Raw genomic sequence first — 27,808 nt, 5'->3', positions numbered from 1 at the left:
CTGTGATCTTTTACTGAATGGGTCTATTTATTTACTTATTTATTTAAGCAGCCTTATTGTGACACTGTCAAACAGTTAACTGCACGTATTTATTTTATTTTATTTTTTGACTGTGCCGTGCAGCCTGTGGGATCTTAGACCCCCAACCAGGGATTGAACAAGGGCCTTTGGCAGTGAAAGCTCAGAGTCCTAACCACTGGGCTGTCAGGGAATTCCCACTGCACATATTTAATGTGTACAGTTTAAGTTGTCACATATGCACACCTGAAAAAAATATTGCCACAATTAAGATAGTAAATATAGCCATCATCCCCAAAGGTTTCTCGTATCCATTTTGTAACCCCTCCTTCTCCCATCTACAAGCATCCACTTAATGTGGTTGCTGTCATTCATAATACTAGTTTGCATTTTCTAGTGTTTTATATAAATGGAGACACAGCATATGTACTCTTCTTTTTTTTTTTTGGTCTGGCTTCTTTCACTGAATATAATTATTTTGAGATTCATTCTTTTTGTATGTTATTAAGTAGTTCATAGCTTTTTTGTTTCAGAGTGGTATTCTAGTGAGTGAATATGTTGCAATTTGTTTGTTCATTCATGTATTCATGAATATTTGGGTTGTAGCTATTATCAGTAATACTGCCGTGAACTTCTACCTACAAGTCTTTTTTTTTTCTTTTTTTTTTGCGGTACGCGGACCTCTCACTGTTGTGGCCTCTCCCTTGGCGGAGCACAGGCTCCGGACGCGCAGGCTCAGCGGCCATGGCTCACGGGCCCAGCCACTCCGCGGCATGTGGGATCTTCCCGGACCGGGGCACGAACCCGCGTCCCCTCATCAGCAGGCGGACTGTCAACCACTGCGCCACCAGGGAAGCCCTACCTACAAGTCTTAACGAATGTATACTTTATTTATTCTTGGGTAAACCTAGGAATGGAATGGTTGATCATGTTATGGTAGGAGCAGGTTTAACTTTTTAAGAAATCGCCAAACTTTCTTCCCGAGTTGTTGTACCAGTTTACATTCCCACCAGCACCGTATGAGAGTTCCAGTTGCTCCATATCCTTGCCATCATTTGATATAGGCAGTCCTTTTAATCTTTGCAACTTTAACAGGTGTGTAGTGGTGTCTCTCATTGTAGCTTTCGTTCACATTTCCCTGATGTCTAATGATGTTGAACATCTTTTCATGTGCTTGTTTGCCATTTGTATGTTTTCTTTTTTTAAATAATCTTTTAATTTAGTCTTATTTCATTTTTTTAATATAAATTTATTTGTTTTATTTATTTATTTTTGGCTGTGTTGGGTCTTCGTTGCTGCGCACGGCATTTCTCTAGTTGTGGTGAACGGGGGCTACTCTTTGTTGTGGTGTGCAGGCTTCTCATTGCGGTGGCTTCTCTTGTTGCGGAGCATGGCCTCTAGGCAGGCAGGCTTCAGTAGTTGTGGCACACGGGCTCAGGAGTTGTGGCTCATGGGCTTAGTTGCTCTGCAGCATGTAGGATCTTGCCAGACCAGGGCTCGAACCCGTGTCCCCTGCATTGGCAGGCAGATTCCTAACCACTGTGCCACCAGGGAAGTCCCTGTATGTTTTCTTGGTTGAAGTACCTGTTTAAATCTTTTGCGCATTTTTGATTGGGTTGCTTGCTTTCCTATTATTGAGTTTCGAGAGTTTGTGTTCTTCGGGATACACGTCCTTTATCAGGCATACACTTTGCATGGATTTTTTTTCTTCCAGTCTATGGGTTATCTTTTGTGTATCTGAAGAGCAGAAATTTTAAATTTTGGTGAAGTCTAACGTATCCATATTTTCTCTATGGATTGTGTTTTTGGTGTTATATCTAAGAAATCTTTGCTTAATCCCAGTTCACAAAGATTTTCTATGTTTTCTTCAAGTTTTATAGTTTTAGGTTTTACATATAGATCTATGATCCATTTTGGGTTCATTTTTGTATATAGTACAAGGTCCAAGTTCATTTTTTTGGCATATGTTTAATTGTTGCAGCTCTGTTGTTCAAAAGAAAAAAATAAGCTGTTTTTTCTTTACTGCATTGGGCTTGTGCTTTTGTCAAAAATCAGTTGTCCATATATGTGTGGATTTATTTCTGGATTATTCTGTACTATTAATCTGTTTATCTATCTTGATGCCATTACCATGTTGTTTTGATTACTGTGACTTTATAATAATTCATGAAATCAGGTAGTGTTAGCCCTCGAGCTTTGTTCTTTTCTTCAGAGTTGTTTTGACTCTTATAGGTTCTTTACATTTTCATATGCATTTTAGAATTGGTTTGTCAGTTTATACGAAAAAGCCTGCTGGGGTTTTCATTGGAATTGCTTTTTGATTGAGATTAGTTTATAGTTTAATTTGGAGAAAATTGACGTCAAAAAATGCTGTCTTCCACTGTTGACTTTATTTATATCAGAAGTTTTCAACTTTAGAGTATATCTAAGAATCACCTGGGGACTTGTTAAAATGCAAATTCCCCAGAGATTTTGGTTCTGTAGGTGTCAGGGAGGGCCCTTAAAATTGTTTTCACTTTTTATTTTGAAGTAACTTCAAAAATAATAACTGTAAATTTTTTGGTAATTTTCTATATTTCTTCATCAAATTCCCCGAATGTTAACATTTTACCATGTTTCCTTTATCTTTCTCTCTCACCCACGTATATCATCACCATCATCATCTGAACTCTTGAAGAGTAAGTTGCAGACATGGTCTGCCTTTATCCTTAAGCACTTCCGCACATATTTCCTAATATATATCTCTTACATAACCACAGTACAATTATCCACATCAGAAAAATAACAGTGTTGCTGAACTATGACCTAATCCAGAGGCCCTATTCATATTTCAGCGATTGTCCCGCTGATGTCCTTTATAGCAAAGGAATCCACATGTTGTATGTAGTTACGTCTTTTTAGTCTCCCTTAATCTGGAAAATTTTGAGGGAGCACATTGTAACATTCACTCTGGTGATTCATACTAGATTCCTGGACTTGCATAAACACTACTGTACCTCTTTAATCATGGATTATTTATGTGGTTTTCAGTTTGTAGGTCTACAAAGTAGCTGTGCTTCTTTTGTCCTTCAGCTTGTAAAGCTTTCTGAAATAGTATGAAAATGGGACTGGTTTCAACTGGATCCTTGTTATAATTTATTTGACTTCATTAGGCAAAGAAATAGGTCCAATAATGAATTCACTTTTAAACAAGAAAAATGAAGATCCTTGTATGGCAATAATTTTTAAAGGCGATATGGAGCAGACCCACATATGAGGGATACTAGGCTGAAAAATTCTGCGAAGTGTTCTGAGATTTGTCTTTTAGCCCCATCCTCATCCTGAGAAACTCTGGAAGGCAAGTTTTCTTAAAGCAGGAATTTTAAAACTTAGAGGAATGTTAGACTTACATTCTCATACTCAGCAGAGGACACCGATTGATGTTTTGAAATACAATGCCTCAGGAATAAAAAGGAAAAGAATGTGACGTGCTAAAGGATTTTGCTTGCCTCTCAGTTGTTTTCTTTCTCCATACTATGTTAAATGGCTAAAATAAGTATAGAAACAGTTTTCCTAGGGGGAAAAATGAAAACTTCTTGGATACAAGTGGAAAGGATACACATACAAGTTAAATATTTTAAATTATGTCTTAATTGGTCACTGGTCGCTACTTAACGCAAGTAAGTAAACTTCCACTAGTTTTCACAATGTTTTTCTGATGGAGTTTGCTCATCAGATTTAATAGAATCATGTTAAAGATGAGAATATTCTTACATAAGTAGATTTGTTCTGCAGTGTTTAGTTTCTTTTTTTTCTCTTTAGTGGAACCATTTTATTTATCTTTTTAAAATAAATTTTGATTATAAGGTAGTTCATGCTAGTTATTAGAAAAGTTGGAAACTGTAGAAGAGCTTTTAGCAGAGACTAGAAAAAAGTCCATATTCCCATCCAGAGATAACTATTGTAAATGTTTTGGCATATTCCTTTCCTCTTGTTTACCTATTTAAAAAAATTATTAAAATAATATATGCGCTAGAAAATAATACATTGGGTTGAGCCATATGAAACTGGTGTTTTCAAAGGTCTCAAGCAGTCAGTGGTGGCTGATAGCTAACATTTATTGAGAGTTTCCTGTATGCCATTGTTACCAAACCGAGGTTCAGCTGCTCGCTGCTCATAAGCCAATAATTCAAGAGGCAAGTGTCAGTAGAAAGGAAAGGTGTTTTTATCAGAAAAGCCGGCAATCTGGGGAGAAGGTGGACTCATGTCCAGAGACCAGCTCTGAAGATTCTGCTCAGCCATTATAGTCTTTAAAAGGAAAAATGGGGGGGGGAGGGAGGAGGAATCTCAGTGAATCATCAAGGCAGGAGGTTGGGTTCTGCATCATTCTCCATTGAGTGCAGATGGGCTGACTCTCTTCAGATGTTATCTTGCCTGTGTGATCTGTCTGCAGGATTGCTTAGGGGGGCTGTTGGGGGTAGAGAGCTAGTCATTTTTTAACTGCTTAATTCTTCATTTTTACTTCTTTTTATCTAGGAAAACAATCAGCAGGTTGGGCAAAGCATGGTATGCATTCAGGAGAGCAAAAGTCAGGAGTTAGTTTCAATTGCTTAGTGATCTCATTCCTATAATTAGGTTCTTGTAAGGTTAGAAGGGAACAGAAATGGGCAAACAGGAAACGAGCAGAAGAGCTGCTTCCACCGTCATACCATCATTGTTTTTGTTTTTGTTTTTAAGTGTTCTCCTTTTATTTATTTATTTGGCCACACTGCGTGGCTGGCGGGATCGAACTTGAGCCCTCGGCAGTGAAAGCGTGGAGTCCCAACCACTGGACTGCCAGGGAATTCCTGCACCATCATTGTTCTAATGGCTTTCTGTGTGTTATTTTATTTAAGTTTCACTAACCAATTATTTTTCCATATTATAAATAATACTTTATTAAATTAAAAAAACTGATAAAGAAGGGAAGCTAAAACCTAGAACTTAAAAGAAAATTTCAACTTATATACATCAGGTCTTTGAAGAAATGCCAAAGGCAAAGTGTGTTGTTAGGATTCATTTACTTTTCAAATTCTGCTATCATCTATGGAGCATTTGCCATGGGTCAAACACTACAATACATTTTCATTTGTATTCTCTTGTATTTTAAGTATCCAGGTTGAATCCCTTGAAGCCAGAACGGATGGAGGCAGCAGAGGTAGGAAAAGTCCACGTAAGCACTGAAGGACTTTCCACCACCCAAAAGCTGTCGACCTGGCCACCACTCCTTGCCAAGAGTCTTTAGTTCATGAAAAAAGGAAATGTATATTCCTGATTTTGCTGGAACACTTCTTTCTATAAAGCTAGGGATACCTGAACACAGCTTTGAAGCTAAAAGTGGGTCATTGGATCGATCATTTCCTCTGTATGTATGAGATTGGAGATGAAGACTTTGCTGCAGATGTAGGGCTCTCTGTGAGGTCCCAACTTGTTCCCAGTCAAATAGCAGTGCTTCACTTATTATGCATTATTATCAATTACATGTATAATTCATACACTTACCCATCTTTTTTTTCTTTATTTTATTTTTTAAAATATATTTAATTTATTTTTTGGCTGCATTGGGTCTTCGTTCCTGCGCATGGGCTTTCTCTAGTTGCAGCGAGCGGGGGCTACTCTTCGTTACAGTGCACGGGCTTCTCATTGCGGTGGCTTCTCTTGTTGTGGAGCATGGGCTCTAGGCGCGTGGGCTTCAGTAGTTGTGGCACGCAGGCTCTACAGCGCAGGCTCAGTAGTTGTGGCACGTGGGCTTAGTAGTTGCGGTGCACGGGCTTAGTTGCTCCACGGCATGTGGGATCTTCCCGGACCAGGGATCGTACCCATGTCCCCTGCATTGGCAGGGGGATTCTTAACCACTGGGCCACCAGGGAAGCCCCCTCCCCTGTCTTTTAATTTTGGAAATTTAGAAGTATTTAAAGAATAGCTCAGTATACATTCTTTTTACCTCGATTCACCAACTCTTAGGATTTTTCAGTGTTTGTTTTCTCTGTTTCTGTAGACACACACACAGTTTGTTGTTACTGTTGTTTTTTTTTTTTTTGCAGTACGCGGGCCTCTCATTGTTGTGGCCTCTCCCGTTGCGGAGCACAGGCTCCGGACGCGCAGGCCCAGTGGCCATGGCTCACGGGCCCAGCCGCTCTGCGGCATGTGGGATCTTCCCGGACCGGGGCACGAACCCGTGTCCCCTGCATCGGCAGGCGGACTCTCAACCACTGCACCACCAGGGAAGCCCTGTTACTGTTGCTTTTGAACCATTTGAAAGTAAGAAATTAAGTTGTAAAAATCATTGCACTTCATTCCTCAATACTGTAGAATGTGTTTCCTGAAAACAAGGATTTTGTGCATAATTGCAATTCCATTATCACACCCAAGAAATGTATCATTGAAACAATAATCTTATTTAACACATGGCTCATATTCAAATTTCCCTAATTGTCTTCAAATTTTCCTTTAAAACTAGACCTGTTCCTATACTTTTTATTTGTTTTTTTATCTTTTATGACACTGATATTTTTAAAACAGCCCCAGCTAATTATCTTGTAGGATGTCCCCTAGTCTGGACTTGCCTAAATATGTTCTCATGATTAGAGTCAGGATAGACATTTTTGACAACAAGGTCACAAAGGTGATGGGGTGTATTTCCCATTTGATCATAAGAAGAGGCAAATGTCACTTTGTCCCTTTACTGTTGATGGTAAACTTAGTGACGGTGCATAAACTTTAGCTGAGCCTTTCTGGCTTTCAGTACTGTTAAAGCAGTGGGGCATTGCTGCGCTATTCACAGTAGCCAAAAGGTGGAGACAACCCACATGTGCATCAACAGATAAACAAATGGATAAACAAGTTGTGATCTATCCATACATGGGAATATTGTTCAGCCATAAAAAGGCATGAAGTACTGATACATGTTACAGCATGGCTGAATCTCAAAAACTTGATGGTGAGTGAAAGCCTACAAGAGGTTACATATTGAATCATTGCATTTATATGAAATATCTAGACTAGGTAAATCCGTCAAAAAAGAATGCAGATTGGTGCTTGCCAGGGACAGGGGAAAGGGAAATAGGGAGTAACTGTTTAATGCGTTCAGAGTTTTATTTCAGAATGATCCAAGTGTTTAGGACCTAGATAAAAGTGGGAGTTGCACAACGATGTCAATGTACTAAATGCAACTGGATTGTTTTCTTTAAAATGGCTAATTTATGTTATGTGAATTTCACCTCAAAAAAAAAAAATAGCGGGAGGCAGCTTCCTCAGTGATGTAGAGGAAGTAGAATCTATGGCAGTTAAGTAAAAATAGAGTATAAGTGATTGGGGGCTGACTTGTGGTTTCTTATCCAGAATGTACCCAAGTCAAGGAAGCTGAAATTTAGGGGAATTCCCTGGCGGTCCAGTGGCGAGGACTCTGCGCTTCCACTGCAGGGGGCGCAGTTCCATCCCCAGTCGGGGAACTAAGATTCCCACATGCTGTGATGCAGCCAAAGAAAGAAAAAAAAGGAGAGCTGTTCCTGGGTGGTGCGTGGGGCCGGCGGCCGACAGCTGCCCCTGCCGCCACCAACATGGAGAGTTTGTACCGCGTCGTGTTCTTAGTGCTCGAATGTCCCAACCTGAAGCTGAAGAAGCCGCCCTGGGTGCACATGCCGTCGGCCATGACGATGTGCGCTCTGGTGGTGGTGTCTTACTTCCTCATCGCCGGAGGAATCGTTTATGATGTTACTGTCGGACCTCCAAGTGTGGGCTCCTTGATTGATGAACGTGGGCATCAGAGAACGTGGCCTACAGAGTAAATGGACAAGATATTATGGAAGGACTCCCATCCAGCTTCTTGTTTACAATGGGAGGTTTAGGTTTCATAATCCTGGACCGATCCAATGCATCAAACATTCCCAGACTCAGTAGATTTCTCCTTCTATTCATTGGATTCGTCTGTGTCCTATTGAGTTTTTTCATGGCTAGAGTATTCATGAGAATGGAACTGCCGGGCTATCTGATGGGTTAGAGTGCCTTTTGAGAAGAAATCGGTGGATACTGAATTTGCTCCTGTTAATGAAGTTTTCAAGGCTGTACCAGTCCTCTGATATGAAATATGGAAAAGGATGAAAAGCAGCAGAAAAGAAACATCTAGTGAAAATACAGGAAGCGTATTATAGCTTGGACTAGAATGCGTTCTTGGTATCAAAGAGACAAGCTTATCAGCATTTTTTCCTGCTGGCCTGTACTGACACACCAACGATGTTAAGTGGCATTTTCTTCTTTTTTTAATTTCTTAAAGAAAATATACTTCATTTCTACAACTATAATATTGAATAAAATGATTATTTTTTACAAACCCCTTGACATTTTTTGGAGATGACATTTCTGACCTTCAGAAATTAATGTAAAATCAGGAAGTGAGATCCCATAAACTGAGAACTCTGGACAGCTGATCAGCTTTACCTGTGGTGCTTTGCCTTTAAACAGAGTGTGTGACAGTACATCATTTCAGATATGTATGTAAGACTGTTTCCTGAACAATAAGATGTATGAAAGGAAAAGAAAGAAATAATTTTTCTAATAAAAGAAAAAAGGCAGCTGAAATTTCGACCTTCAGTGCAACTTGGTTTGTGAATCTAAACAATTTTTTTTAAAGTATCAACATTAGTTTTGAGAGCTGTACAATGTTTTGGAGTAAATCTTTTTAACTTTCTCTTCTGTTTGACCTCCAGTTTAGGAGAATCGTGTTACCTTGGATTGCCTAGTGGGATAAAAATAGAAAGTAGAGGTGATCTAGTCACCTAGTTTTTATAGTGTTTTCTGCTTTCAATCCAATTTAGGATTAAGGGATTAAAAAACTATTTTGGTGCTGTTTATGATATGAAATAGAATCTCTATGCAAGATTATGTTATTAGAGAAAAGTTGTTAGAAGCCCAAATATTCAAAAACAAAAGAATTTGAATTAGTACTGACAACCAATGGAATGTTGCGCAGTCATTAAAAATAACACTTATGGAGAGGTTTTAATGCCAAATTTATAATACCGAGCAGCTAAGATGAGATAATCGTAAGTGATCAAATACAGAATAAAAAATATGTGCGATCAACTGTGTTAAAAAAACATAACCTGTTTGACGGAGAAAAAAAAAAAGACGGGAAAATTTAACAGTAGTTTTTGTTGGGTGACAGGAATATGAGTTATCTTGTCTGCTTCTACTTTTTGCATTCTCCAAATGTATCCTAGTAAACACAGTTATTATAAAAATGGCTTCCATTTGTCAAGCGCTTCCTCTGTGCCAGGCAGTGTAACATCTCTCTGTTTATTCCCCCAACAGTCCTTGGAGAGTGGTGCTGTTATTAGCCCAATTTCACAGGTTAAGGAATCGAGGCTTAAGAAGTAAAAGACCTCACCCCAGGTCAGGAAGCTGGTTGGTGGCACATTCCAACATAAGGAGTCCAATTTCCCATCCATGTCTTAACCACTGTACGTGCAAAACACATAATGAATGTTAGAGATATGCAGTGTGTATTCATCTAGAGGAATGCGGTTGGGTGAGTGGACCATTGAATTAGTAGCCGGGGGACTTTGTTTCTGGACCTACTCTTGACTCACTCTGTGATTGAAATTAAGTCAATTTGCTTTTGCTCTTAGTTTCTCCACCTTTATAGTAAAGAAAATAAAACCTTTCATGTGCCTGATTCTTTATGCTTATGAACCTGCTTATGTACTTGTAATAAACACATGTTTATGGTGTTATGACCATTAGCTGGGGATAGTTTGGTTTTCTTAAAAAAAATAAAAATAAAAAGTGCCTGGGTTTAAGGATTATGCAGATCCAGGTTCAAGTCCTTTGGACACTCAAACTCCCTGAGCCTCAGTTTCCACAACTGCAAAATGGGGACAGAACTCTGTACCTTGAGGGTTGCAAGGAGGTGTAAATAAGGTTGCCCGTGCGAGACAGTTACTACTCAGTACCTATGCCCTCCCTCCTTTGCTCCATCATAGCTCACCTGATCCAGCTTGGGGTAGAGAATAATGAGACCTATTTATGTTTCTTGTAAATGTTTTGCACATTTTAATACAATGAAATTAACAGGGGTACATTGTCAGCACACAGACCTGGGTAGAGGGAAGCAGGTAAACCAAAATAGAGTGATCTTGGTAGGAATGAGGGCAGAGGACACTCTTTTGGTCTCACTTCTAGACTCGTGGAAACTTCCAGAATGCAAGAAAACACCCCGCTGAACGGTGGAGGGCACATGCTTCCTTAACCTTTCACACACTTTTAACCTTTAACCCACCCTGGAGAGAGCAAGTCAGTCCTCTGATGGGTTCAATTCAGTATTTGGGTGAAATCTGTACTGGGAAATTTATTGATTTATATATTTCTAGAAATATAAACATGTGTTCTGTTTTTGCCAAAAAAACCCCAAATCTATACCTACATCTATAACTATAAAACAATAATAGATCAAAGGTGCTCATGTCAGATACCGTGACGGATTGTTTGGGGACAAAGCTCTTTTTAGTAAAGTTGAGAATGGATAGGAGCTTGGGGGACCAAAGTTAGTTCTAGATTAGAGACTGTAGCACATAATAAAGAAGAAAGAGGTAATGGCACTCCTTAAACCAACAGCAATAGCTGGCATTTGTTGAGCACTTACTCTGTGCCAGGCTTTAAGTCTTTTTTTTTTTTTTGCGGTACGCGGGCCTCTCACTGTTGCGGTCTCTCCCGTTGCGGAGCACAGGCTCCGGACGCGCAGGCTCAGTGGCCATGGCTCACGGGCCCAGCCGCTCCGCGGCATGTGGGATCTTTCCGGACCGGGGCACGAACCCGCGTCCCCTGCATCGGCAGGCGGACTCTCAACCACTGCGCCACCGGGGAAGCCGCAGGCTTTAAGTCTTTGTGCTCCTCCCCATTGATATATTTTTCTTTTCATAAATATTTTTTAGTGTAACCGTAGCACAGACATACAAAGAAAATGTCTAGCTTAGCTTAATGCATTACTTTAAGGCAAATATTCTTGTCCCTACTGCCCAGGTCAAGTTTTATCAATTCCTGCTTCATCTATTTGAAGCTACAGCATTAGGTGCACAAACAATTAGGATTGCTCTGTCGTTATGAAATGTCAAGAGAAGTGGTAGGTGAGCTAAGGCGTAGAGTCCCTCCTGTGCCATATCTATCTCTGGCAATAGACTTCCGGGAAATGAAGTTTGTCATTGGAATGTGCCCTCTTCATGGGCACATGCGTAATGGCTGCTCAATCAAGGTGAACACTTGTAGTAGGAATTCCTCTGCATTCCTCCTGTCAGCATCAGTTCCTCCATGTATCATGTCGGGGAGATGGTGTAGGGCCATGGGCTTTGAGAATGGACCTTGAATTTAGACAGGTCAGCCACTTACGTCTCCGTGTAGTTTGGGCAATTCACTTAACCTCCCTAAGCTGCTATCTTCCCTCTTATAAAAAGAATGTTAGGAGTGCTAGGGCTGCATCACTGATGCTGTGGCTATACGAGGATTAAATTTAAAAATATTTCGGTGGAATCCACAATACAGTACTTGGTATATACTAAACATCCAAGAAATGTTAGGTAATACTGTACCATTGCTGTCTTGTTAACATCACCTCACTTGAACCAAGGTTCAGTTGAACACACTTTGTATATATTAGATCCCCCCTACCTTGGGCCAATGATTGTACAGTACAGTGAGTAGATGCTAATTGACCCTGATTCCTGAGGTCTTCCCCTTTCTTACAGCACAGGTGTGCCTTGGAGTCATTGTGTTCCTGATCATATACAACTACTGGTTCCTCTACATCCCTTATTTGACATGGCTTTACTTTGACTGGCAAACCCCAGAGCAAGGAGGCAGGAGATCCGACTGGGTCAGAAGCTGGACCATTTGGAGGTACTTTAAGGACTATTTTCCAATTCATGTGAGTAGAATTGTTTTATATAGTATGGTTTTAAGCTGGGAAAAAAATTCAAATGTGTTTTTATCACATATTTTTCAAGCTTTTCCCTTTTTAGAGGGAGAGAGCCTGCAGTTCAGCCCAAGTTACTAAACGGAGTCTAACCTAAATTGACAAAAGTTAGAAGGCTGTGTATGAGGGGCTCTGGGTTCAGGAAACAGTTTAAAAATTTGGAAATAGCTCTACCCCAGGAAACGAAAATGAGTCGTGTTCTTCATTTCCTCTTGAACATAGAACTAATTCTGAGTCCTTCTGTTTCTTATTGGAAACTAATCATGGAACATTTTATTTATGTCAATATAAATGCACTGTAGCTCATCAAAACTTGGGATTTGAATCCAAGTCACAACTACATATTTGGGTTTCACCCCCATGGAGTGCTTGTTGCTGGAGCCTTTGGAAACTTTTGTACAAATTATTCAAACTTCAAGGAGCTGTTTCCTGGCCTTACTGCGTATCTTCACGTGCTTCCATTTTGGTTCCGGTGTCCGCTCTTCCGAGAATATCTGATGAGTAGTGGTAAGTGAAGGCAGATCACTGTTTCTCTAGGGTTCTGGGTGGGCAGGACCACATAGAATGTCCCCTCCCAAACCAGCTGTGTTTACAATTTCTTAGAGTAAAACTCTAAGGAGATGGATTTGGGAGAACTCAGCACACATAAGTGGGGTTTGAATCCATGCGCCACGTGTAGAGATAAGGTTAAAGACAACAGGGACGAAAAAGGAGCCTGTCTTAGTTCAGCTGCTATAAGAGAATACCATAGACTGGGTAGCTTGAACAATAGAAATTTATTTCTCACAGTCTGAAGGCTGGGAAGATCTGGTGTCTGGTGATGGCCCACTTGCTGGCTTGCAGATGGCCATCTTCTCATTGTATCTTCACATGGTGGAAAGAGAGAACATGCTAGCTCTGTCCCTTTTCCTATAAGAACATTCACCCCGTTCCTGGGGGCTCCACTCTCATGACCTAATTACCTCCCAAAGGCCCCACCTCCTAATACCATCCTATTGGGGGTTAGGTTTCAACATATGAATTTTGGAGGAACATAAACATTTAGTCCCTAACAGCCCTGAGAAATAGCAGCATTTAAGCATGGCCTGAAGAAGGGAAGCCTCAGGAGGAAACTGAGAAGTGTCCAGAGGCAAGTGAGGACTGCCAGGTGTCTGGAAATCCATGAGGCCCTCTTTCCAGTGGAAGCAATGCCTCCAGCTCTGACTCAGGGCACGCAGAGCAGAATGGCCGTGGCTTTGAACTCAGTGAAAGCTCACACCTATTTGGGCTCAGGTTCTCTACCCTCTAACCTACCCCCCTCTGCCTCTTCTCTTCAGAGAGTCGCTGATCATTCAGAATCCTGTCCTAATTTTATTCTCCCCCAGTAACAGGAATCCACAGTAAAATGAGCATGTAATTTCCTTCAAGAGACGAAGGGCCGTGTCCTGATAAAACTAACACATTCTTTTTTTTTTTTTTTTTGACATACAGGATAGCCCATTCTCAAGGCTCTGACCTTTATTTATTTATTTAATAAAATATTTATTTATTTTTGGCTGCACTGGGTCTTTGTTGCTGTGCACGGGCTTCCTATAGCTGCGGCGAGCGGGGGCTATTCTTCGTTGCGGTGCGTGGGCTTCTCATTGCGGTGGCTTCTCTTGTACGGAGCATGGGCTCTAGGTGCGCGGGCTTCAGTAGTTGTGGCACGCAGGCTCAGTAGTTGTGGTGCTTGGGCTCTAAAGCACAGGCTCAGTAGTTGTGGCGCACAGGCTTAGTTGCTCCATGGCATGTGGGATCTTCCTGGACCAGGGCTCGAACCCGTGTTCCCTGCATTGGCAGGCGGATTCTTAACCACTGTGCCACCAGGGAAGCCCCACATTCTTTTATGACTAAAAAAAAGGAAACGGATAAAATCAAGAATGGAAGGAAACCATAAGACATTAAAAAGTGGTTGTCTCTGAAATATGGGTCACAAGTTGTTTGTGTTTTCATTGTTATTGTTTTCCCCCAAGAGTTCATAGTATTTTCTTCCAAGAGTACGTAGTCCATTTAAAATCTGAAAAGGAGTCTTTAAAGTTATGTTTACATGGGAAAGGCTGATATAAAGGCTGAACAATTATGTTAACTTTCGTCTTAAATAAACAGTTTACCAAAGTCAAACTAGACATTTGGGAATCATGCACAGATTTAGCAATTGATGTAGGTTATTTGTCAGATGTCTGAATTTTTGAAACCATTTACATTATAAATCCATGTCTGAGAAATAAGAATCCGTAAAGAATACCTGAAAACAGACCATTGTGTGTTCAAAAGATCCAGGGCAACCTCTTGGAGGTTATGCTGTTTGGTTCTGAGCAAGGGTCTGCCAGGATAACGGTCAAGATGACCACATACAGCTGTGCAGGTTTGCGCACTGAACAACTCCAGGGGGCACCCTTTACTTATAATGCAATATGAATGGAATCTGTAGAAATGAGCAGTATACTACCTACCTGAACAAGTGATAGACCTAGTAATAAGCAAGTGACATTTTAAAGACCTAACCCTGTCCCCTGCCAGAATGTTAGATCTTATTAATGGAATCTGTTACCAAAGAGTCAGCTATGAAAAAATTATAAACCTGCAAACTGCTCCAAATGTAAGCAGTCTAGGAAATTCTGTGAAGTATTTGCTGGTGCCATAGACTATTATGATAAGAGTATAAAAGGGCAATTAGTTAACACCTTTTGTTTTATTCACTAAGGGCCAGTCTCAGTTTCCAGGAGAAGTGTGTCTCACGTGCTAAGCAAGGAAGGAGGTGGAAACATCTCAGTCATTGTGCTTGGGGGTGCAGAGGAATCACTGGATGCCCATCCTGGAAAGTTCACTCTGTTCATCCGCCAGCGGAAGGGATTTGTGAAAATTGCTCTGACCCATGGGTAAGTGGCTTTTCATTTCAGGCAACTGGGTCAGGGAAGTTAACACATTATTAAATGAACACAAAGAAGTAAAGTAATTTTTCTGGCCCTTAAAGACGGAGCTCCTAATCGGCTTCCCAATGAAAGCAGATGTGATGTTTATGGGGAATGAAATACAACCTTCCCACTAAGGTAACTCAATGTCATGGCATCCAGCAATTCAACTTGTCTATAAGAGGAAAACCAAAAAACACAAAATTTTATATGCACAGTATAAACCCCCAGCCAAATGAACAAATGAACCATGGCCAAAACCACAGATGACAAAGAAGCTTCCTGGAACCTTGATTTTCTATAGAATAAAATTCCACAAACCACTAAGACTGCTGAGGTACCTCCCCAAAGGACCTCAAGTATAAGTCAGTTTCAATGTATGGAACAGGAACTTAGCGCTATAGGGAGGCTTGGGAACATTAAAGAATTGTTAGGACTCTGTTGCAAAAGTCAGCTGGGCTAAATGAAATATTTAAATCCTTTTCATTGAAAATGCTTATTCTTCCTCCTTGTTATTTGCAGTGCTTATTTGGTGCCAGTGTTTTCTTTTGGTGAAAATGAACTATTTAAACAAGTTAGCAACCCTGAAGGCTCATGGCTTCGAGCTGTGCAGGAGAAACTACAGAAGATCATGGGATTTGCTTTGCCACTGTTCCACGCCAGAGGAATTTTTCAATACAATTTTGGCCTAATGCCCTATAGGAAGCCCATCCACACTGTTGGTATGTACATCAAAGACTCGAGGCTTGTTAAACTGAGTAAAAAGGATTACCTTACTTTGAGCTATGTTTATTGTTACTGAAATAGCTTTGAGTAAGAACTTCCTAAAATAATAATCCTATAGGTGTTATTTGAGCTTCATTTACAGTCTGCCTTTTATTTACGAAATGACTATGTTTTCCATTTGAATGGGAATCAATTATTTTAAAAATATTGCTATTGAACTACAAATAGAATTCAATTTTAGAAATAGAATTTCTAATACTCTAGGATGAATCTATTTCTCTGTACTAGCAGATTACAACATAGCAGTTCTTTGAACATGTTACATCAGAGTCTATTAATATGTGGACATTTCTGTGTAATAGATGTCTTCATCATGTTCAGTTCACATAGGCATCAGTTCATACGGCAAAAGCATTTTTTCCCCAACTAGATACATGTGTCCTAATATAGACTGATTTTATCTTTAAAAATGGCACATGTGGGAGGATTAAAATGGGGGAGGATGATGACGACGACATTAACCCCAAACACCTCATTTATCCCTCCCCCCGTCCTTTACCCTTTGGTAACCATAAGTCTGTGGGTCTATTTCTGTTTTGTAAAGAAGTTCATTTGTATCTTTTTTTTTTTTAGATTCCACATATGAGCAATATCGTATGGTATTTGTCTGTCTCTGTCTGGCTCACCTCACTTAGTATGATCATCTCTAGGTCCTTCCATGTTTATAGCTCTGGTTTTTACTTAATGCCTGTCAAGCATGCATCTCTCTCTCTTTTTTTTTTTTTTTTTTTTTTGTGGTACGCAGGCCTCTCACTGTTGTGGCCTCTCCCGTTGCGGAGCACAGGCTCCGGACGTGCAGGCTCAGTGGCCACGGCTCACGGGCCCAGCCGCTCCGTGGCATGTGGGATCCTTCCGGACCGGGGCACGAACCCGTGTCCCCTGCATCGGCAGGCGGACTCTCAACCACTGCGCCACCAGGGAAGCCCAAGCATGCATCTCTTAAAGACTCAGAACAAAAGAAAATTGCTTCAGTGCATCCTTCCACTTACCCCCCAAACGATTACATCAGAAACACCAATTCTAGTCTCTAGCATCCTCAGAATCCTGCTATTATGTGAAGCCTTTTAAAAACCAAGCTAAGGATATGCATGTTTCATAAAGACTCAGCTGCATGCTCTTATGGTGGTCAGGTGGGAGCCAGATGGCTGAGAGCAGCCTGGTTTGTGTGAACCAGACCCTCAGACAATGTGTATTTAAAGACTTTTATTTACTTGGAGAAACACAAGTTAGGGCTAAGTTATTTACCGTTCCATAAACAAAAGCAAAAGCTATGTATCATTCACTTGCGCCAGAGAATAAAACACAATATGATATTGAAACCATGATCTAAGTTGCTATGCTCATTTCTGTTTTAAATCAGTGCACTTCAAACCCAGAGCTGTTTCTCTGCTGACTCCCTGACACACCCCAAGCAGAATTCAGGCAGCGTCCAGAGTGGCAAGTTACTTTGGGGTCCTTCTGCTCCCCCTTCTACTTAATTAAGAGTTTGTTAACTCTACCTTGCATCACAAGGACTCATTAAATATTAGTTGAATTCACCCTAAATCATTACTGCATCTATAATCCTCTCACTCCCAGGTGTCCAGAGATGCTCTGATTTTCCATCCTGTAAATAGTTTTCCCCCATGTCTCTCAGACCCCACTTCATCAGCAACTTCAACCAGAGCATTCATTTTTTAAAAATAGATTTATTTATTTTAGGCTGCGTTGGGTCTTTGTTGCTGTGCCCGGGCTTTCTCTAGTTTAGGCGAGTGGGGGCCCCTCTTCATTGCAGTGTGCGGGCTTCTCACTGCGGTGGCTTCTCTTGTTGCAGAACGTGGGCTCTAGAGCGCGGGCTTCAGTAGTTGTGGTATACGGGCTTAGCTGCTCCGCGGCATGTGGGATTTTCCTGGACCAGGGCTCGAACCCGTGTCCCCTGCATTGGCAGGCGGATTCTTAACCGCTGCGCCACCAGGGAAGTCCCCAGAGCATTCATTGTAGTGTGAGCAAGATTCACTAAGATTCACTAGGACTGTAATGGTTTTGTCTGTTAATGTCCTGTTAGTTAAAATCCCTTTAAAAATGTGCTCTGGCTAATTCTAAGGTGCCATCACCAGTCTCTGCATATTTCTTACACCAAACTTTGCTAAACCATCAGGTTTCTCTGCATCCTCCATCAAGACCTTCTTTCCTCTTTCCTGAGGGTCATTCTCAATGGACATAATTTATAAAGAAGCTACCATATATTTTCTTTATGTGTCACAAATAGTATGTCATTTATATATTTTCTCTGGGTTATTATCAGTTTATCCAAGTACAATAAAATGTTCACATAGATTATATTTTATTACATAATAATGGAGAGAAACTGATTTCAATGTCACATCCATCATGACAACTGGGAGAGAAAAAGGAAATGAGTTTAGACTTTAAGAACAGTGTGTACAGGGTCCAGTTCCTTGCAAGAATGTTGCAAGGAACTAACTAAAGACTAATTTGTTGATTCACAAATGTGTCTTGAGCTCCTACCCTGTGGGCACTGAGAATATAGCAGAGAACAAATAAGGCAAAATCCCTGCCCTCCTGGAGGTCTGTGATGCAGAAACAAACAAACAAAAGCAACATTCTTGCAAGGAACTGTGACTCTTTACACACTGTTCTTAAAGTCTAGTCTTTAGTTAGGCCTGTCTGATTATAATTCTTAAGTTTTCAGAAATAGAACAAGTACATATTAAAATTTTTTAAGATGAATTTACTATTAAGTTCAAGTCGTAGAGCCAGTACAGGTGGTATGACAGAAAGTTGTTTGGGTAAGAAAGTAAAATACAAGGGAAACTTGTTATTTAAAGGAGGAAATTTCACGTGTCCTAGTATGTGTTGGATTTAAGTTTTAAAATGTCATGTTGAAAAATTTCAAATGTTCAGAAAAGTCTCACGAGTAGTAAAACGAACTCCTGTGTGCCTTTCTCCTAGACTCACCGGTTAACGTTTTTGCTACGGTTTTTCTCTCTCTCTAATGGTATCATAAATACACCTTTTACTATTGTTGTTGCTGAACTGTTTAAGTGCAAACAACATGACCATTTGTTCCTAATTACTTTTATGTCTATTTTTTAAGAACAAGATTATTCTCTTTTATGTCAGTACAATTCAGGAAATTGAACATCGATTAAATGCTATTAACTAGTGTACATGACATACTCAAATTTCGTCAGTTGCCACAATAACATTCTGTTTAGCTATGTGTTTTGGTGGGGGGCAGTTTTTTTTCCCATAGCAGGATCATACATTGCATTTAATTTTCACTTTCTTTAGCCTACTTTAAGCTGGAATAGGTTTTCGACTTTTCTTTGTCTTTATAGCATGAGCAGTTTTAAGGCGGATAGCGTGATCGAATCAATGATGTCTACAACTTACTCTCAAATGGTTCTACAAAAATAAAAATAATAATACATGTGTATATACATATCGTGTGTGTGTGCACAAAATGTTTACAGCTGGTGAGTCTAGAGGAAGAGCATGCAAGTGCTCTTTGTATTATTTTTTTCTATAGGTTTGAATTTTTTTGTTTGTTTGTTTGATAAAAAGTTAGGGAAGGGAATGTACCTTATTTAAATAAAACTGGTTTGGAACCACTTGAGGACAAAAGTAGTCCATTTTGTTTCAAGTCATTATTCTATCCTAATGGGAAAAAAAGCAGGCTAATGGATTTTCTGAAATAGAAAGGAAGGAAGGGGAACCTAATTTAAATTTTAATTGTAAAGTAGGAATTAAAGGAGGTAATAATAAAGGAATTAGTATGGTGCCCAGTACAATGTACTAAGTGCTCCGTAAATGTTCATGAGTGTGTGTGTGTGCATATGTATACACACTTATATACACATATACTTACATTGGGCGTCTTCTGAGACTCCATCCTAAGCCAGAGGTTTACTTGAACCCAGGTTTTGACTCTTCCCAAATCCCACTCTGCCCAGCTCTCTGCCTGGTCTCTCTCTTGTGTATGGCTATGTAGCATCTAAAGAAAGAGCAATTCCTATGTGAGACCATTAGAGAGAGAGAAAACTGCAAAATGTTCACAATTACAGAGAAATAGAAAAAAGACTCCTTATTGTGAAATACCTACTCTTTGCCTCAGTGAGAAGAAAATAACTCGCATCTCCAAGCTCTTCTCCAGCTGCGAATACAACAGCTCGTGAAGCTGCTTATTCTTCATCTAGGTAAATGCAGCACAGCGTCACAGGAGTTAGAGCAAGCCTGCTGTGTAAGGCAATAAAGACATAACTAATCCTGAATTGTTGGATGGAATTGAAAAGGGAACAAAGGAGCATGCCAGCTATAAAAAGCACCGAAACATAAACAAGAGCTAAGATTCCTGACTCTGCCACAAGTAGATGTTAGCTGACTTTTCCAGGGCAAGGAGTTCTACCCCCAGAGCAACCTGATGAAGCTGGTTTTTCCTTTGTGTTATAAAAAGGGAGTCAGGCAGCAGTCTGCAACTAACCCAGTCTTATGTGGAAAACAGCTTTCTTCTCCTTGATAGTAAAAAAATCTCCTTTTTGTGGAGAGAGGGAACTCTGGTCTTCTAGGGCTCTGGGGACCCTTCTCAGATTTGCAAGTTTTTGTTTTGTTACCTCTGTCTGTATCCCTAAAAAGTAATTGAGAAAGGTTCTTACTCTCTAATCCAATTTTGGGTTAGTTTAGTAACGAGGGGCAGAAGTGCTGGGTTTAAATCTTCATTTCCTTTGGTTTTTGTTTGTTTTTGTGTATGTGTATATATAGTTTAGAAACTTTCAGCATCTCAGTTTCTTTGTGGGTAAATAAGAGAAAGACAAGTATGACTGTGTTTGTCTCACAGTTTAAAGGGAAAAATCTAATGATGCTAAATTCAATTTGTATGAGCATGTTTGAGCTCTCTGGAAGAACTATCTGAAATATAATAAAACCATTAATAGGAAAAGAATAGGATTGGAATTAACTGTAGGATATCTCAGGAAATAAGACTCAATAATTCAGAATTCACAAGCCCTATTGAAGTAAGCTGGGAACAACGCTCTTCATCTTCTTAGACCTTTATCTCTTCTTAGACCTTCTTATCTCTTTATAAATCCCCCTTCCCACCCAGAATAGTTGCACTTAACCTGTCTCCTTGGGATAATTTCACTAAGAAAACAGAAGCTATTTCTATAACACCACAAATTGGCTAGTAGATTTGCAGGTAGAGTTCTCAATGAGCACGTAAATTTCTCAGTTTCTTTCCTCAGACAACAACAAAGATCAGAGCTGGATGGAAGCTTCAAGGTTGCCTACTCTTTTATTCCATACATGTGAAAATTAAGGCCAGAGAAGAAGTTACTTACTAGCTCCGTGTACCTGCTGGTGAGCTAGCACTGGATCTGGTTTAGCCTGGTGCTTCTTGTGCAACACCAGCCCCCAATTCCACCCCATCATTTCAGCCTCTCCTAGTCTGTATTTCAACCACAAATGACATGAGAGTTCCCTGGCCATTCCGTGGTTAGAACTCAGTGCTTTCACTGCCTTGGGCCTGGGTTCAATCCCTGGTTGGGGAACTGAGATCCTGCAAGCTGTGTGGCAAAAAAAAAAAAAAGTCAACCACACTGACAGCGAGATAGTTATGTTAAATTACAAAGGACTGACGTCTACTATGTATGTTTGACATCCAAACTTTCAAGGAAAACTGTATAGGAGCTTCTTGAGGCTATATATGGTTAAAAACTTAGCAATTTGAGAATACTAATGTTGTGATAAGGAGATTATATATCTATACATAGGATATATAGATTATGTGTAACATTGTATATAAATATAGATAGATATAGATAGATATCTTCTTAATATATAATATATTATAATATATGTGTGTGTGTTTGTGTGTATACATTCCCTTCTCTGTGCTCCCTTACCTCCCATACTATTGTCACACTTCCTTCTACTGTTATTTATCACTTCCTTCTTTCTCTGGTACCTTCTTAACTAATCACCTTTTGTTACTAACATGGATCGAACCTTGGATGTAGCGTGGGGAGACTCCGGGTGGGCAAAGGAGGCCCTGCGAGTGCCATTCTGTTACATACAGCCCCATTTGACCTCATGCCCAAGCTAATCAAATGTAGTAAGCAGTTTGCCGTTCATTGAACATCCTGTACATTTTCAACTCTTGGCATCGGTAGCAGCATCAGGCCAGCAGAGGTCGCAATGAGTAGCAGAGAGGACTGAGGGCAGCAGGAGGTGGAGCCACGTATATCTAGTCTCTCAAAATCTGACACAAGTGAGATAAAAGTTATTTATTATATAAATGCCTTAAAATACATGTAGAAATTGCTAGGTTTTAAAAAATTAATTAGTTCATTTTTAATTATACAGATAACACCAGTGCCTTCTCATTGTAGAAAATTCATACAATACAGATAAAATATAAATTCCCCCAGCTCTACCTTCCTCCCTCCAGGTAAGGGCTATCAGTGTACCTTGTAGATTTGCTTAGTGCACTAAAGGCTTATAATGCACCTAGATAGAGAAATTTTTAATAAATAGGATCATACTATGTTATTTTACAACTTTTCCCCACCTACAACATTTTAGACGTCTCTGTGTGTGTACACACATATTTCATTTTTTAAATTGAGATATAATTGCAAATAACAGTTAGCTTCAAGTGTTGATTTGATATTTGTATATATTGTAAAATGATCAGCACAATGAGTCAGCATAAACAGTTACAAAAATATTATTTAGTTTTAAAAAAAATTGCTGCCTAGGATTCCACTGAATGAATGGTCGTGGTTTATTTAATGTTTTTTTCTATTAAGACTTTTGGTTGGTTTTGTTTTCCACCATTACAGACAGTGGAATCCTTGTGATTATGTATGTTTTCTGGTACAGATACTTAGCAGTGAAGATATATATTCTTTTCATTTTTTTAGGATGACATTAAACAGAGCCAGAATAGAGGGCTGTTGCCTCATGAGTTAAGATTTCCCAGGCAGTGATAATAGAGCACTGTGGTCTGGCTGTCAGCTGTACCAGAGGAGCGAGCTGCTGACGTGCACACACAGCAATGTCCTCTTATCTCCCAGCTGCAGCCAGCACAGTAGTTCATTTGACTCAAAGTCAAAACCACAAGCGTCCTGACAATCCAGCGTCTGCTGAGAAGGAAAGCTCTTTATTTGCTACCAAAAGAGATGGTGTGACTACGGCAGGCAGCCAGTAAAATGAAAAAGGGATGGGAGCTGGCAGGCCTGACAGATTCTGATTGGGAGATCTTTCTAGGGCTGTCCATTAGAGGTGGTAGTTTGTGGTGGAGTGGTTTTGATTTCTTATGTATGATGTATTCTCTGTTTTTGCAGTTGGCCGCCCAATCCCTGTTCGTCAGACCCTGCACCCAACCCCAGAGCAGATTGAGGAGTTGCATCAGACCTATATGGACGAGCTAAGGAAATTATTTGAGGAGCACAAAGGGAAGTATGGTATTCCAGAAAATGAAACTCTCATTTTTAGATAACTCTCCTCCTCGAAGGCATGCAAGAGGGTGAGAGAATATCCCATTGAAAGAACAAATATTTTAAATAAATTAAATTTTTTCTTTGGTGAAGGAATCAGATTTGCAACTGAGAAGTATTATGTATGGTGACAGATGTTGACGTTTATCTATGGTAACTAAAAATCCAGTGGGTGACTATAGGGTAAGGTTGGAGATGATTATCAGCCTTTTAATCGTCTTCCTCATTTAGGAAGGTAAAAATTATTTTACAGGTTAAGAAAAGGTTTAGAATTATTCACGTGCGGGACTTCCCTGGTGGCGCAGTGGTTAGGGATCCACCTGCCAATGCAGGGGACTCGAGTTCCAGCCCTGGCCTGGGAAGATCCCAGATGCCGCAGAGCGACTAAACCTGTGCGCCACAACTACTGAGCCTGTGCTCTAGAGCCCATGAGCCACAACTACTGAGCCCGTGAGCCACAACTACTAAAGCTTGCGTGCCTAGATCCCATGCTCCGCAACAAGAGAAGCCACTGCAATGAGAAGCCCACGCACCACAGCAAAGAGTAGCCCCTGCTCGCCACAACTAGAGAAGGCCTGTGCGCAGCAATGAAGACCCAACGCAGCCCAAAAAAACCCCAAAATTATTCATGTGCTTAAAAAAAATGACAGCTTCAAAAAAAATAATTAGACACCTTTACTAAATATTACAATAACTTAATGTGGCATTTTCACTGAATATGACAGCTGTTGTTCAGCACAACTGGAACATTTATGAGACAGTGTGTAAAATAACTTGCCATGTAGAACTGGAGGACATCATTTTTTTTTCTGCTTGAACAGACCATTTATTAGTGAATAATGTTACTTTTAAGACTTAGATAATTTGATCCTTTAGGTCATATCAACCAACGCATTTTTATACAATATTGCAGAATTTTAATGCCGTTTTGGAAACAGGATGAATCTACCATATGGAAACGCATGTGGATGAGAGCATGTCTTCTCTTTTCTAATTATGCTTAGAAATATTCATTGTTGCCATTTGCTTAGAAATATGTTCATTTGCTACAGGTAAGGAGGTCTTTTGGAAGACATGCTTTGGACGGGTTTTAAGACATTGAAATTCCAAAAGGTTTTCACAGTAAAAGGAGGGGTTTTAATTGTCTTCCAATATGGCCTCTTCGAGTAAGATGAGCTCTGAGAGACAGCGCCCTCTGGAGAGATGTGACCAGTTCACCGTTGACTCGGGTTATATGATTCTCCCTAAACCAGAATGTCAGGTCCGGGAGGGCGGGATCCTTGTCCTTCCTGTTCATGGATGTCTCCTTAGCGCCTGGGTCAGCTCATGATACATAGTAGGCATGAAATAAGTACTTGCTGAATGGGCGTATTTCTAGGTGAACACACAAACCTTGCCATAGGTAAAGAATTTTTTTAAGCTGTACCATAGTATGAAACCTATTCTAAGAAAAGAGGTACTTTCCGACGGAGGTAATTTATGTGTGATTGTCCCATGCCAGTAATTGACAGTATCGCAGGCTTGGTTTGTAAAGTATCTCAGGCTTGGTTTGTAAAGAGCAAGTTGAGGAGTGTTTCTGAGGATTAGTCACTAAGCATTAAGTAATTATCCAATAAGTAAGAAGAATATCTAGTTTTCAAGTGATCTCCACTGCCACATGTCTTTCTATACCTCCTCCACTCTCAGTATTTGGGGGCAACTTTATTGAGTTGTTCTAACTTACTGTTAATACGTGTTAAAACCCCTAATTTTTAAAACATCAGGCCCTGGGCTAGAGCCTGGATTGGGTGTAGCAACAGCAAAACACAGTCATGCTGGGTAATGCCGTGAGTAGAAAAGCATTTCACACACGAAAAAGGGAACCTTCTCAATTGTTCTATAGAAGACTTTTAGGCCAGCATCCCTTTGGCTTCATATGGTTGAGCAGTCCAGGAGGCCACTGACCCAAGGCCTTAAAATTAGATCAGTTCTTTTCTCAAAGCAGGGAATAGGGCACATCCTATTTTATTCTCTCTCTCTCTCTTTTTTTTTTTTCTGGCCTCTCCTTGTGGCTTGCGGGATCTTAGCTCCCCGACCAGGGGTTGAACCTGGCCTCTGGCAGTGAAAATGCCGAGTCCTAACCGCTGGACCTCCAGGGAATTCCCAGGACACATCCTATTTTAGTAGATGCGGATAATTTGACGATAAATCCTTTTTGGTATTATTCAATACCAAACAAATGTAAAAGGAGCACCATTTACATAAAACTATGCCCTAGCCGGTCAGGGGTAAGTCTTTCTGACAGAGCTGTGAGGCCCAAGTAACCACAACAACTAAAGGCCTTTAAGTATTATAAAATCCATGAACTTCATTCCTTTAGAGAAATTTATGAAAATCTCATGACACAGTCTTTTGTGATCTCACAAGGTATGAATTTTAATCTCACACTCAGTAGTGAGGGGGCCAAGATGACCACCAACCTCCACTGGTTTGTCTAGGAAGCAGTTAAAGCCCATGTGTGGAAAGCAGAGGCCCTGAAAACTGGGAAAAGTTCTGCTCTGATGAATTTATTTAGAATTATGCCATTTAAAAAATCTAGACATCAGCAACTTTAATTTTGGCATACATAAAATCTTATTTTCAGGTACGTATTAGGGAGTTGATCTCCAGAGGTCCTAATCCAGCAAAGCCAGAAGTCCTTTCATAAACTCAAAGCATAGTTGTAAGTTCCATACAGTCCTACAGACTGCAAATGAATATATGTGTATTTTTAAAATAAATTTATTTATTTATTTATTTTTGGCTGTGTTGGGTCCTTGTTGCTGCGTGGGCTTTCTCTAATTGCGGTGAGCGGGGGCTACTCTTCATGGCGGTGCGCAGGATTCTCATTGCGGTGGCTTCTCTTGTTGCGGAGCACGGGCTCTAGGCGCGTGGGCTCAGTAGTTGTGGCTCCCGGGCTTAGTTGCTCCGCGACATGTGGGATCTTCTCGGGCCAGGGCTCGAACCCGTGTCCCCTGCATTGGCAGGCGGATTCTTAACCACTGCGCCACCAGGGAAGCCCGCAGATGAATATTTTTATAGGAATTTTTGCTACAACACAAACGTGAGCCATATATTGTATTCACTAGTATGGTTAGATGGAGATCTCCTCAACTGTAAAGCTTCTCATCTAATATATAATTGCATGTAAAATTTAAACAGCAAAACAAAATAACAAGAACAACAGCAACAACAGAAATAACCCCAGAACACCGGAAGAGAAACTGGGCAGATTGCCTTAAGAAAATGTGCATTTATGCTATTTGATTTGGACATCTCTTTCTCCTGTTTCCTTTGCACACCAGGTGCAGGCTGAGTCATTTCCTTTGTCTTGCAGCTAGAAGTATTGAAATTGTCCCTACCCAGCTAGGTCTGTGACGTTCACAATGAGGTTTGCAGCTTTGGTGCTTATGAAAGCCAACCAGTTTTGCTCTGTCTCAAGGGGAACCAGGGCAAGGGATGCTGTGTGATTTATGCAAACCCTTCACCATGACTGTGAAAACAGTCAAAGTCCGTATAAATCAGGGGTGATGAGTGAGCCTTTATTATTTGTGTAGGGTTAAAAGTAAAATCCCTACTTCCAGTAGAAGGTACATTTCTGTCAAGGGAAGCACAGGAGGTGGAATCTAGATTCAGTGCCCTTACTTCTGTAACTTTGCGTCTCTTCCAAACTACCTCGCTGGTGCAGACTGCCAAATTGGTGATAAATCTGAAAACATGTTTGTGGTGCATTATCTTTGTCTTCTTTTCCTCTGAAACAGGAGAAAATGTTGATGGGATCTGTCAGTTGGTTGCTTTTCTCCAATAGCCCAAGTTTTCTAGTTCTCATATATATATATATATATATATATATATATATATATTTTTTTTTTTTTTTTTTTCTAAGCTAGGTGATAACATGTCTATTTGTGGGGCTGGGAGAGTTCCTTCTAGTAGAATTTGTATATCTTTTTACAGGGGAAAAACAAGGCAGTGTCGAAATAACCAAGTAGTTGCTGCTGTTTCTCTAGGATGGTAAACACAGAAGCAGTTCTTTATATTTAAAACAGAGGGATTTCTCTAATGCCTTGTATTGGGTTGACCAAAAAGTTTGTTCCAGATTTCAATGTTACGAAAACCCGAATGAACTTTTTGGCCAGCCCAATATTTTAGTTATTTTAATTACTCCTTCCCAAACACCATCAGCTTAGTGCCTTAATAATCTTCTATGAGAAGAAGAAATTTTATCTCAATCCATAGATAACCCATGGGGTGATGAGTTCCTCGGTGGTAGAAACTGTGCCTTGCGTGTGTTTCCATCCTGGCCCAAAGAGAGCAGACTTCTGCCATCTCTCCGTGAATGCTTGAGGCATTGACCAGGAAGTTTGATGGATGGTGCCGTGGAAGCCCAGTTTTAGAGCTAGAAGGGACTTCATAGTCTGTCACATATTTCTTCTGCAGATGAAGCAGTTGAACCCCAGTGAGGTTTAATACGCATTGGAACTGACCCCATGTTCCAGATTGAACAGGAGGTACTGCTATTCTGTGACTGTCGATTAATAAACCCAGGAATCCTCCTATAAAGCAAAAGTGTCAAA

The 27,808-nt window shown here is 40.3% G+C and overlaps 1 protein-coding gene and 1 pseudogene across 1 annotated transcript in view; both read left to right on the top strand.

Annotated features, from left to right (window-relative positions):
• Positions 1-27,099, top strand: part of MOGAT1 (monoacylglycerol O-acyltransferase 1) — a 32,464-nt gene extending 5,365 nt beyond the window's left edge. Inside the window, exons 2-6 of the mRNA XM_022568318.2 lie at positions 11,772-11,950; positions 12,301-12,505; positions 14,721-14,895; positions 15,451-15,650; positions 23,061-27,099. Of these exons, the coding sequence (XP_022424026.1) occupies positions 11,772-11,950; positions 12,301-12,505; positions 14,721-14,895; positions 15,451-15,650; positions 23,061-23,215 (914 nt within the window). The 3' untranslated portion in view covers positions 23,216-27,099. The remainder of the gene's footprint in view (positions 1-11,771; positions 11,951-12,300; positions 12,506-14,720; positions 14,896-15,450; positions 15,651-23,060) is intronic.
• LOC111172102 (oligosaccharyltransferase complex subunit OSTC pseudogene) lies at positions 6,526-8,836 on the top strand (annotated as a pseudogene).
• Positions 27,100-27,808: the final 709 nt, after the last annotated feature.

Source organism: Delphinapterus leucas, chromosome 8 (assembly GCF_059928025.1).
Source record: "Delphinapterus leucas isolate spDelLeu-1000000601 "Yukka" chromosome 8, BTC_Dleu_Yukka2, whole genome shotgun sequence".
NCBI classification, from domain to species: Eukaryota; Metazoa; Chordata; class Mammalia; order Artiodactyla; family Monodontidae; genus Delphinapterus; species Delphinapterus leucas.
Note: the sequence above shows the minus strand (reverse complement) of the source record. Positions and strands in the feature narration are given on the sequence as shown.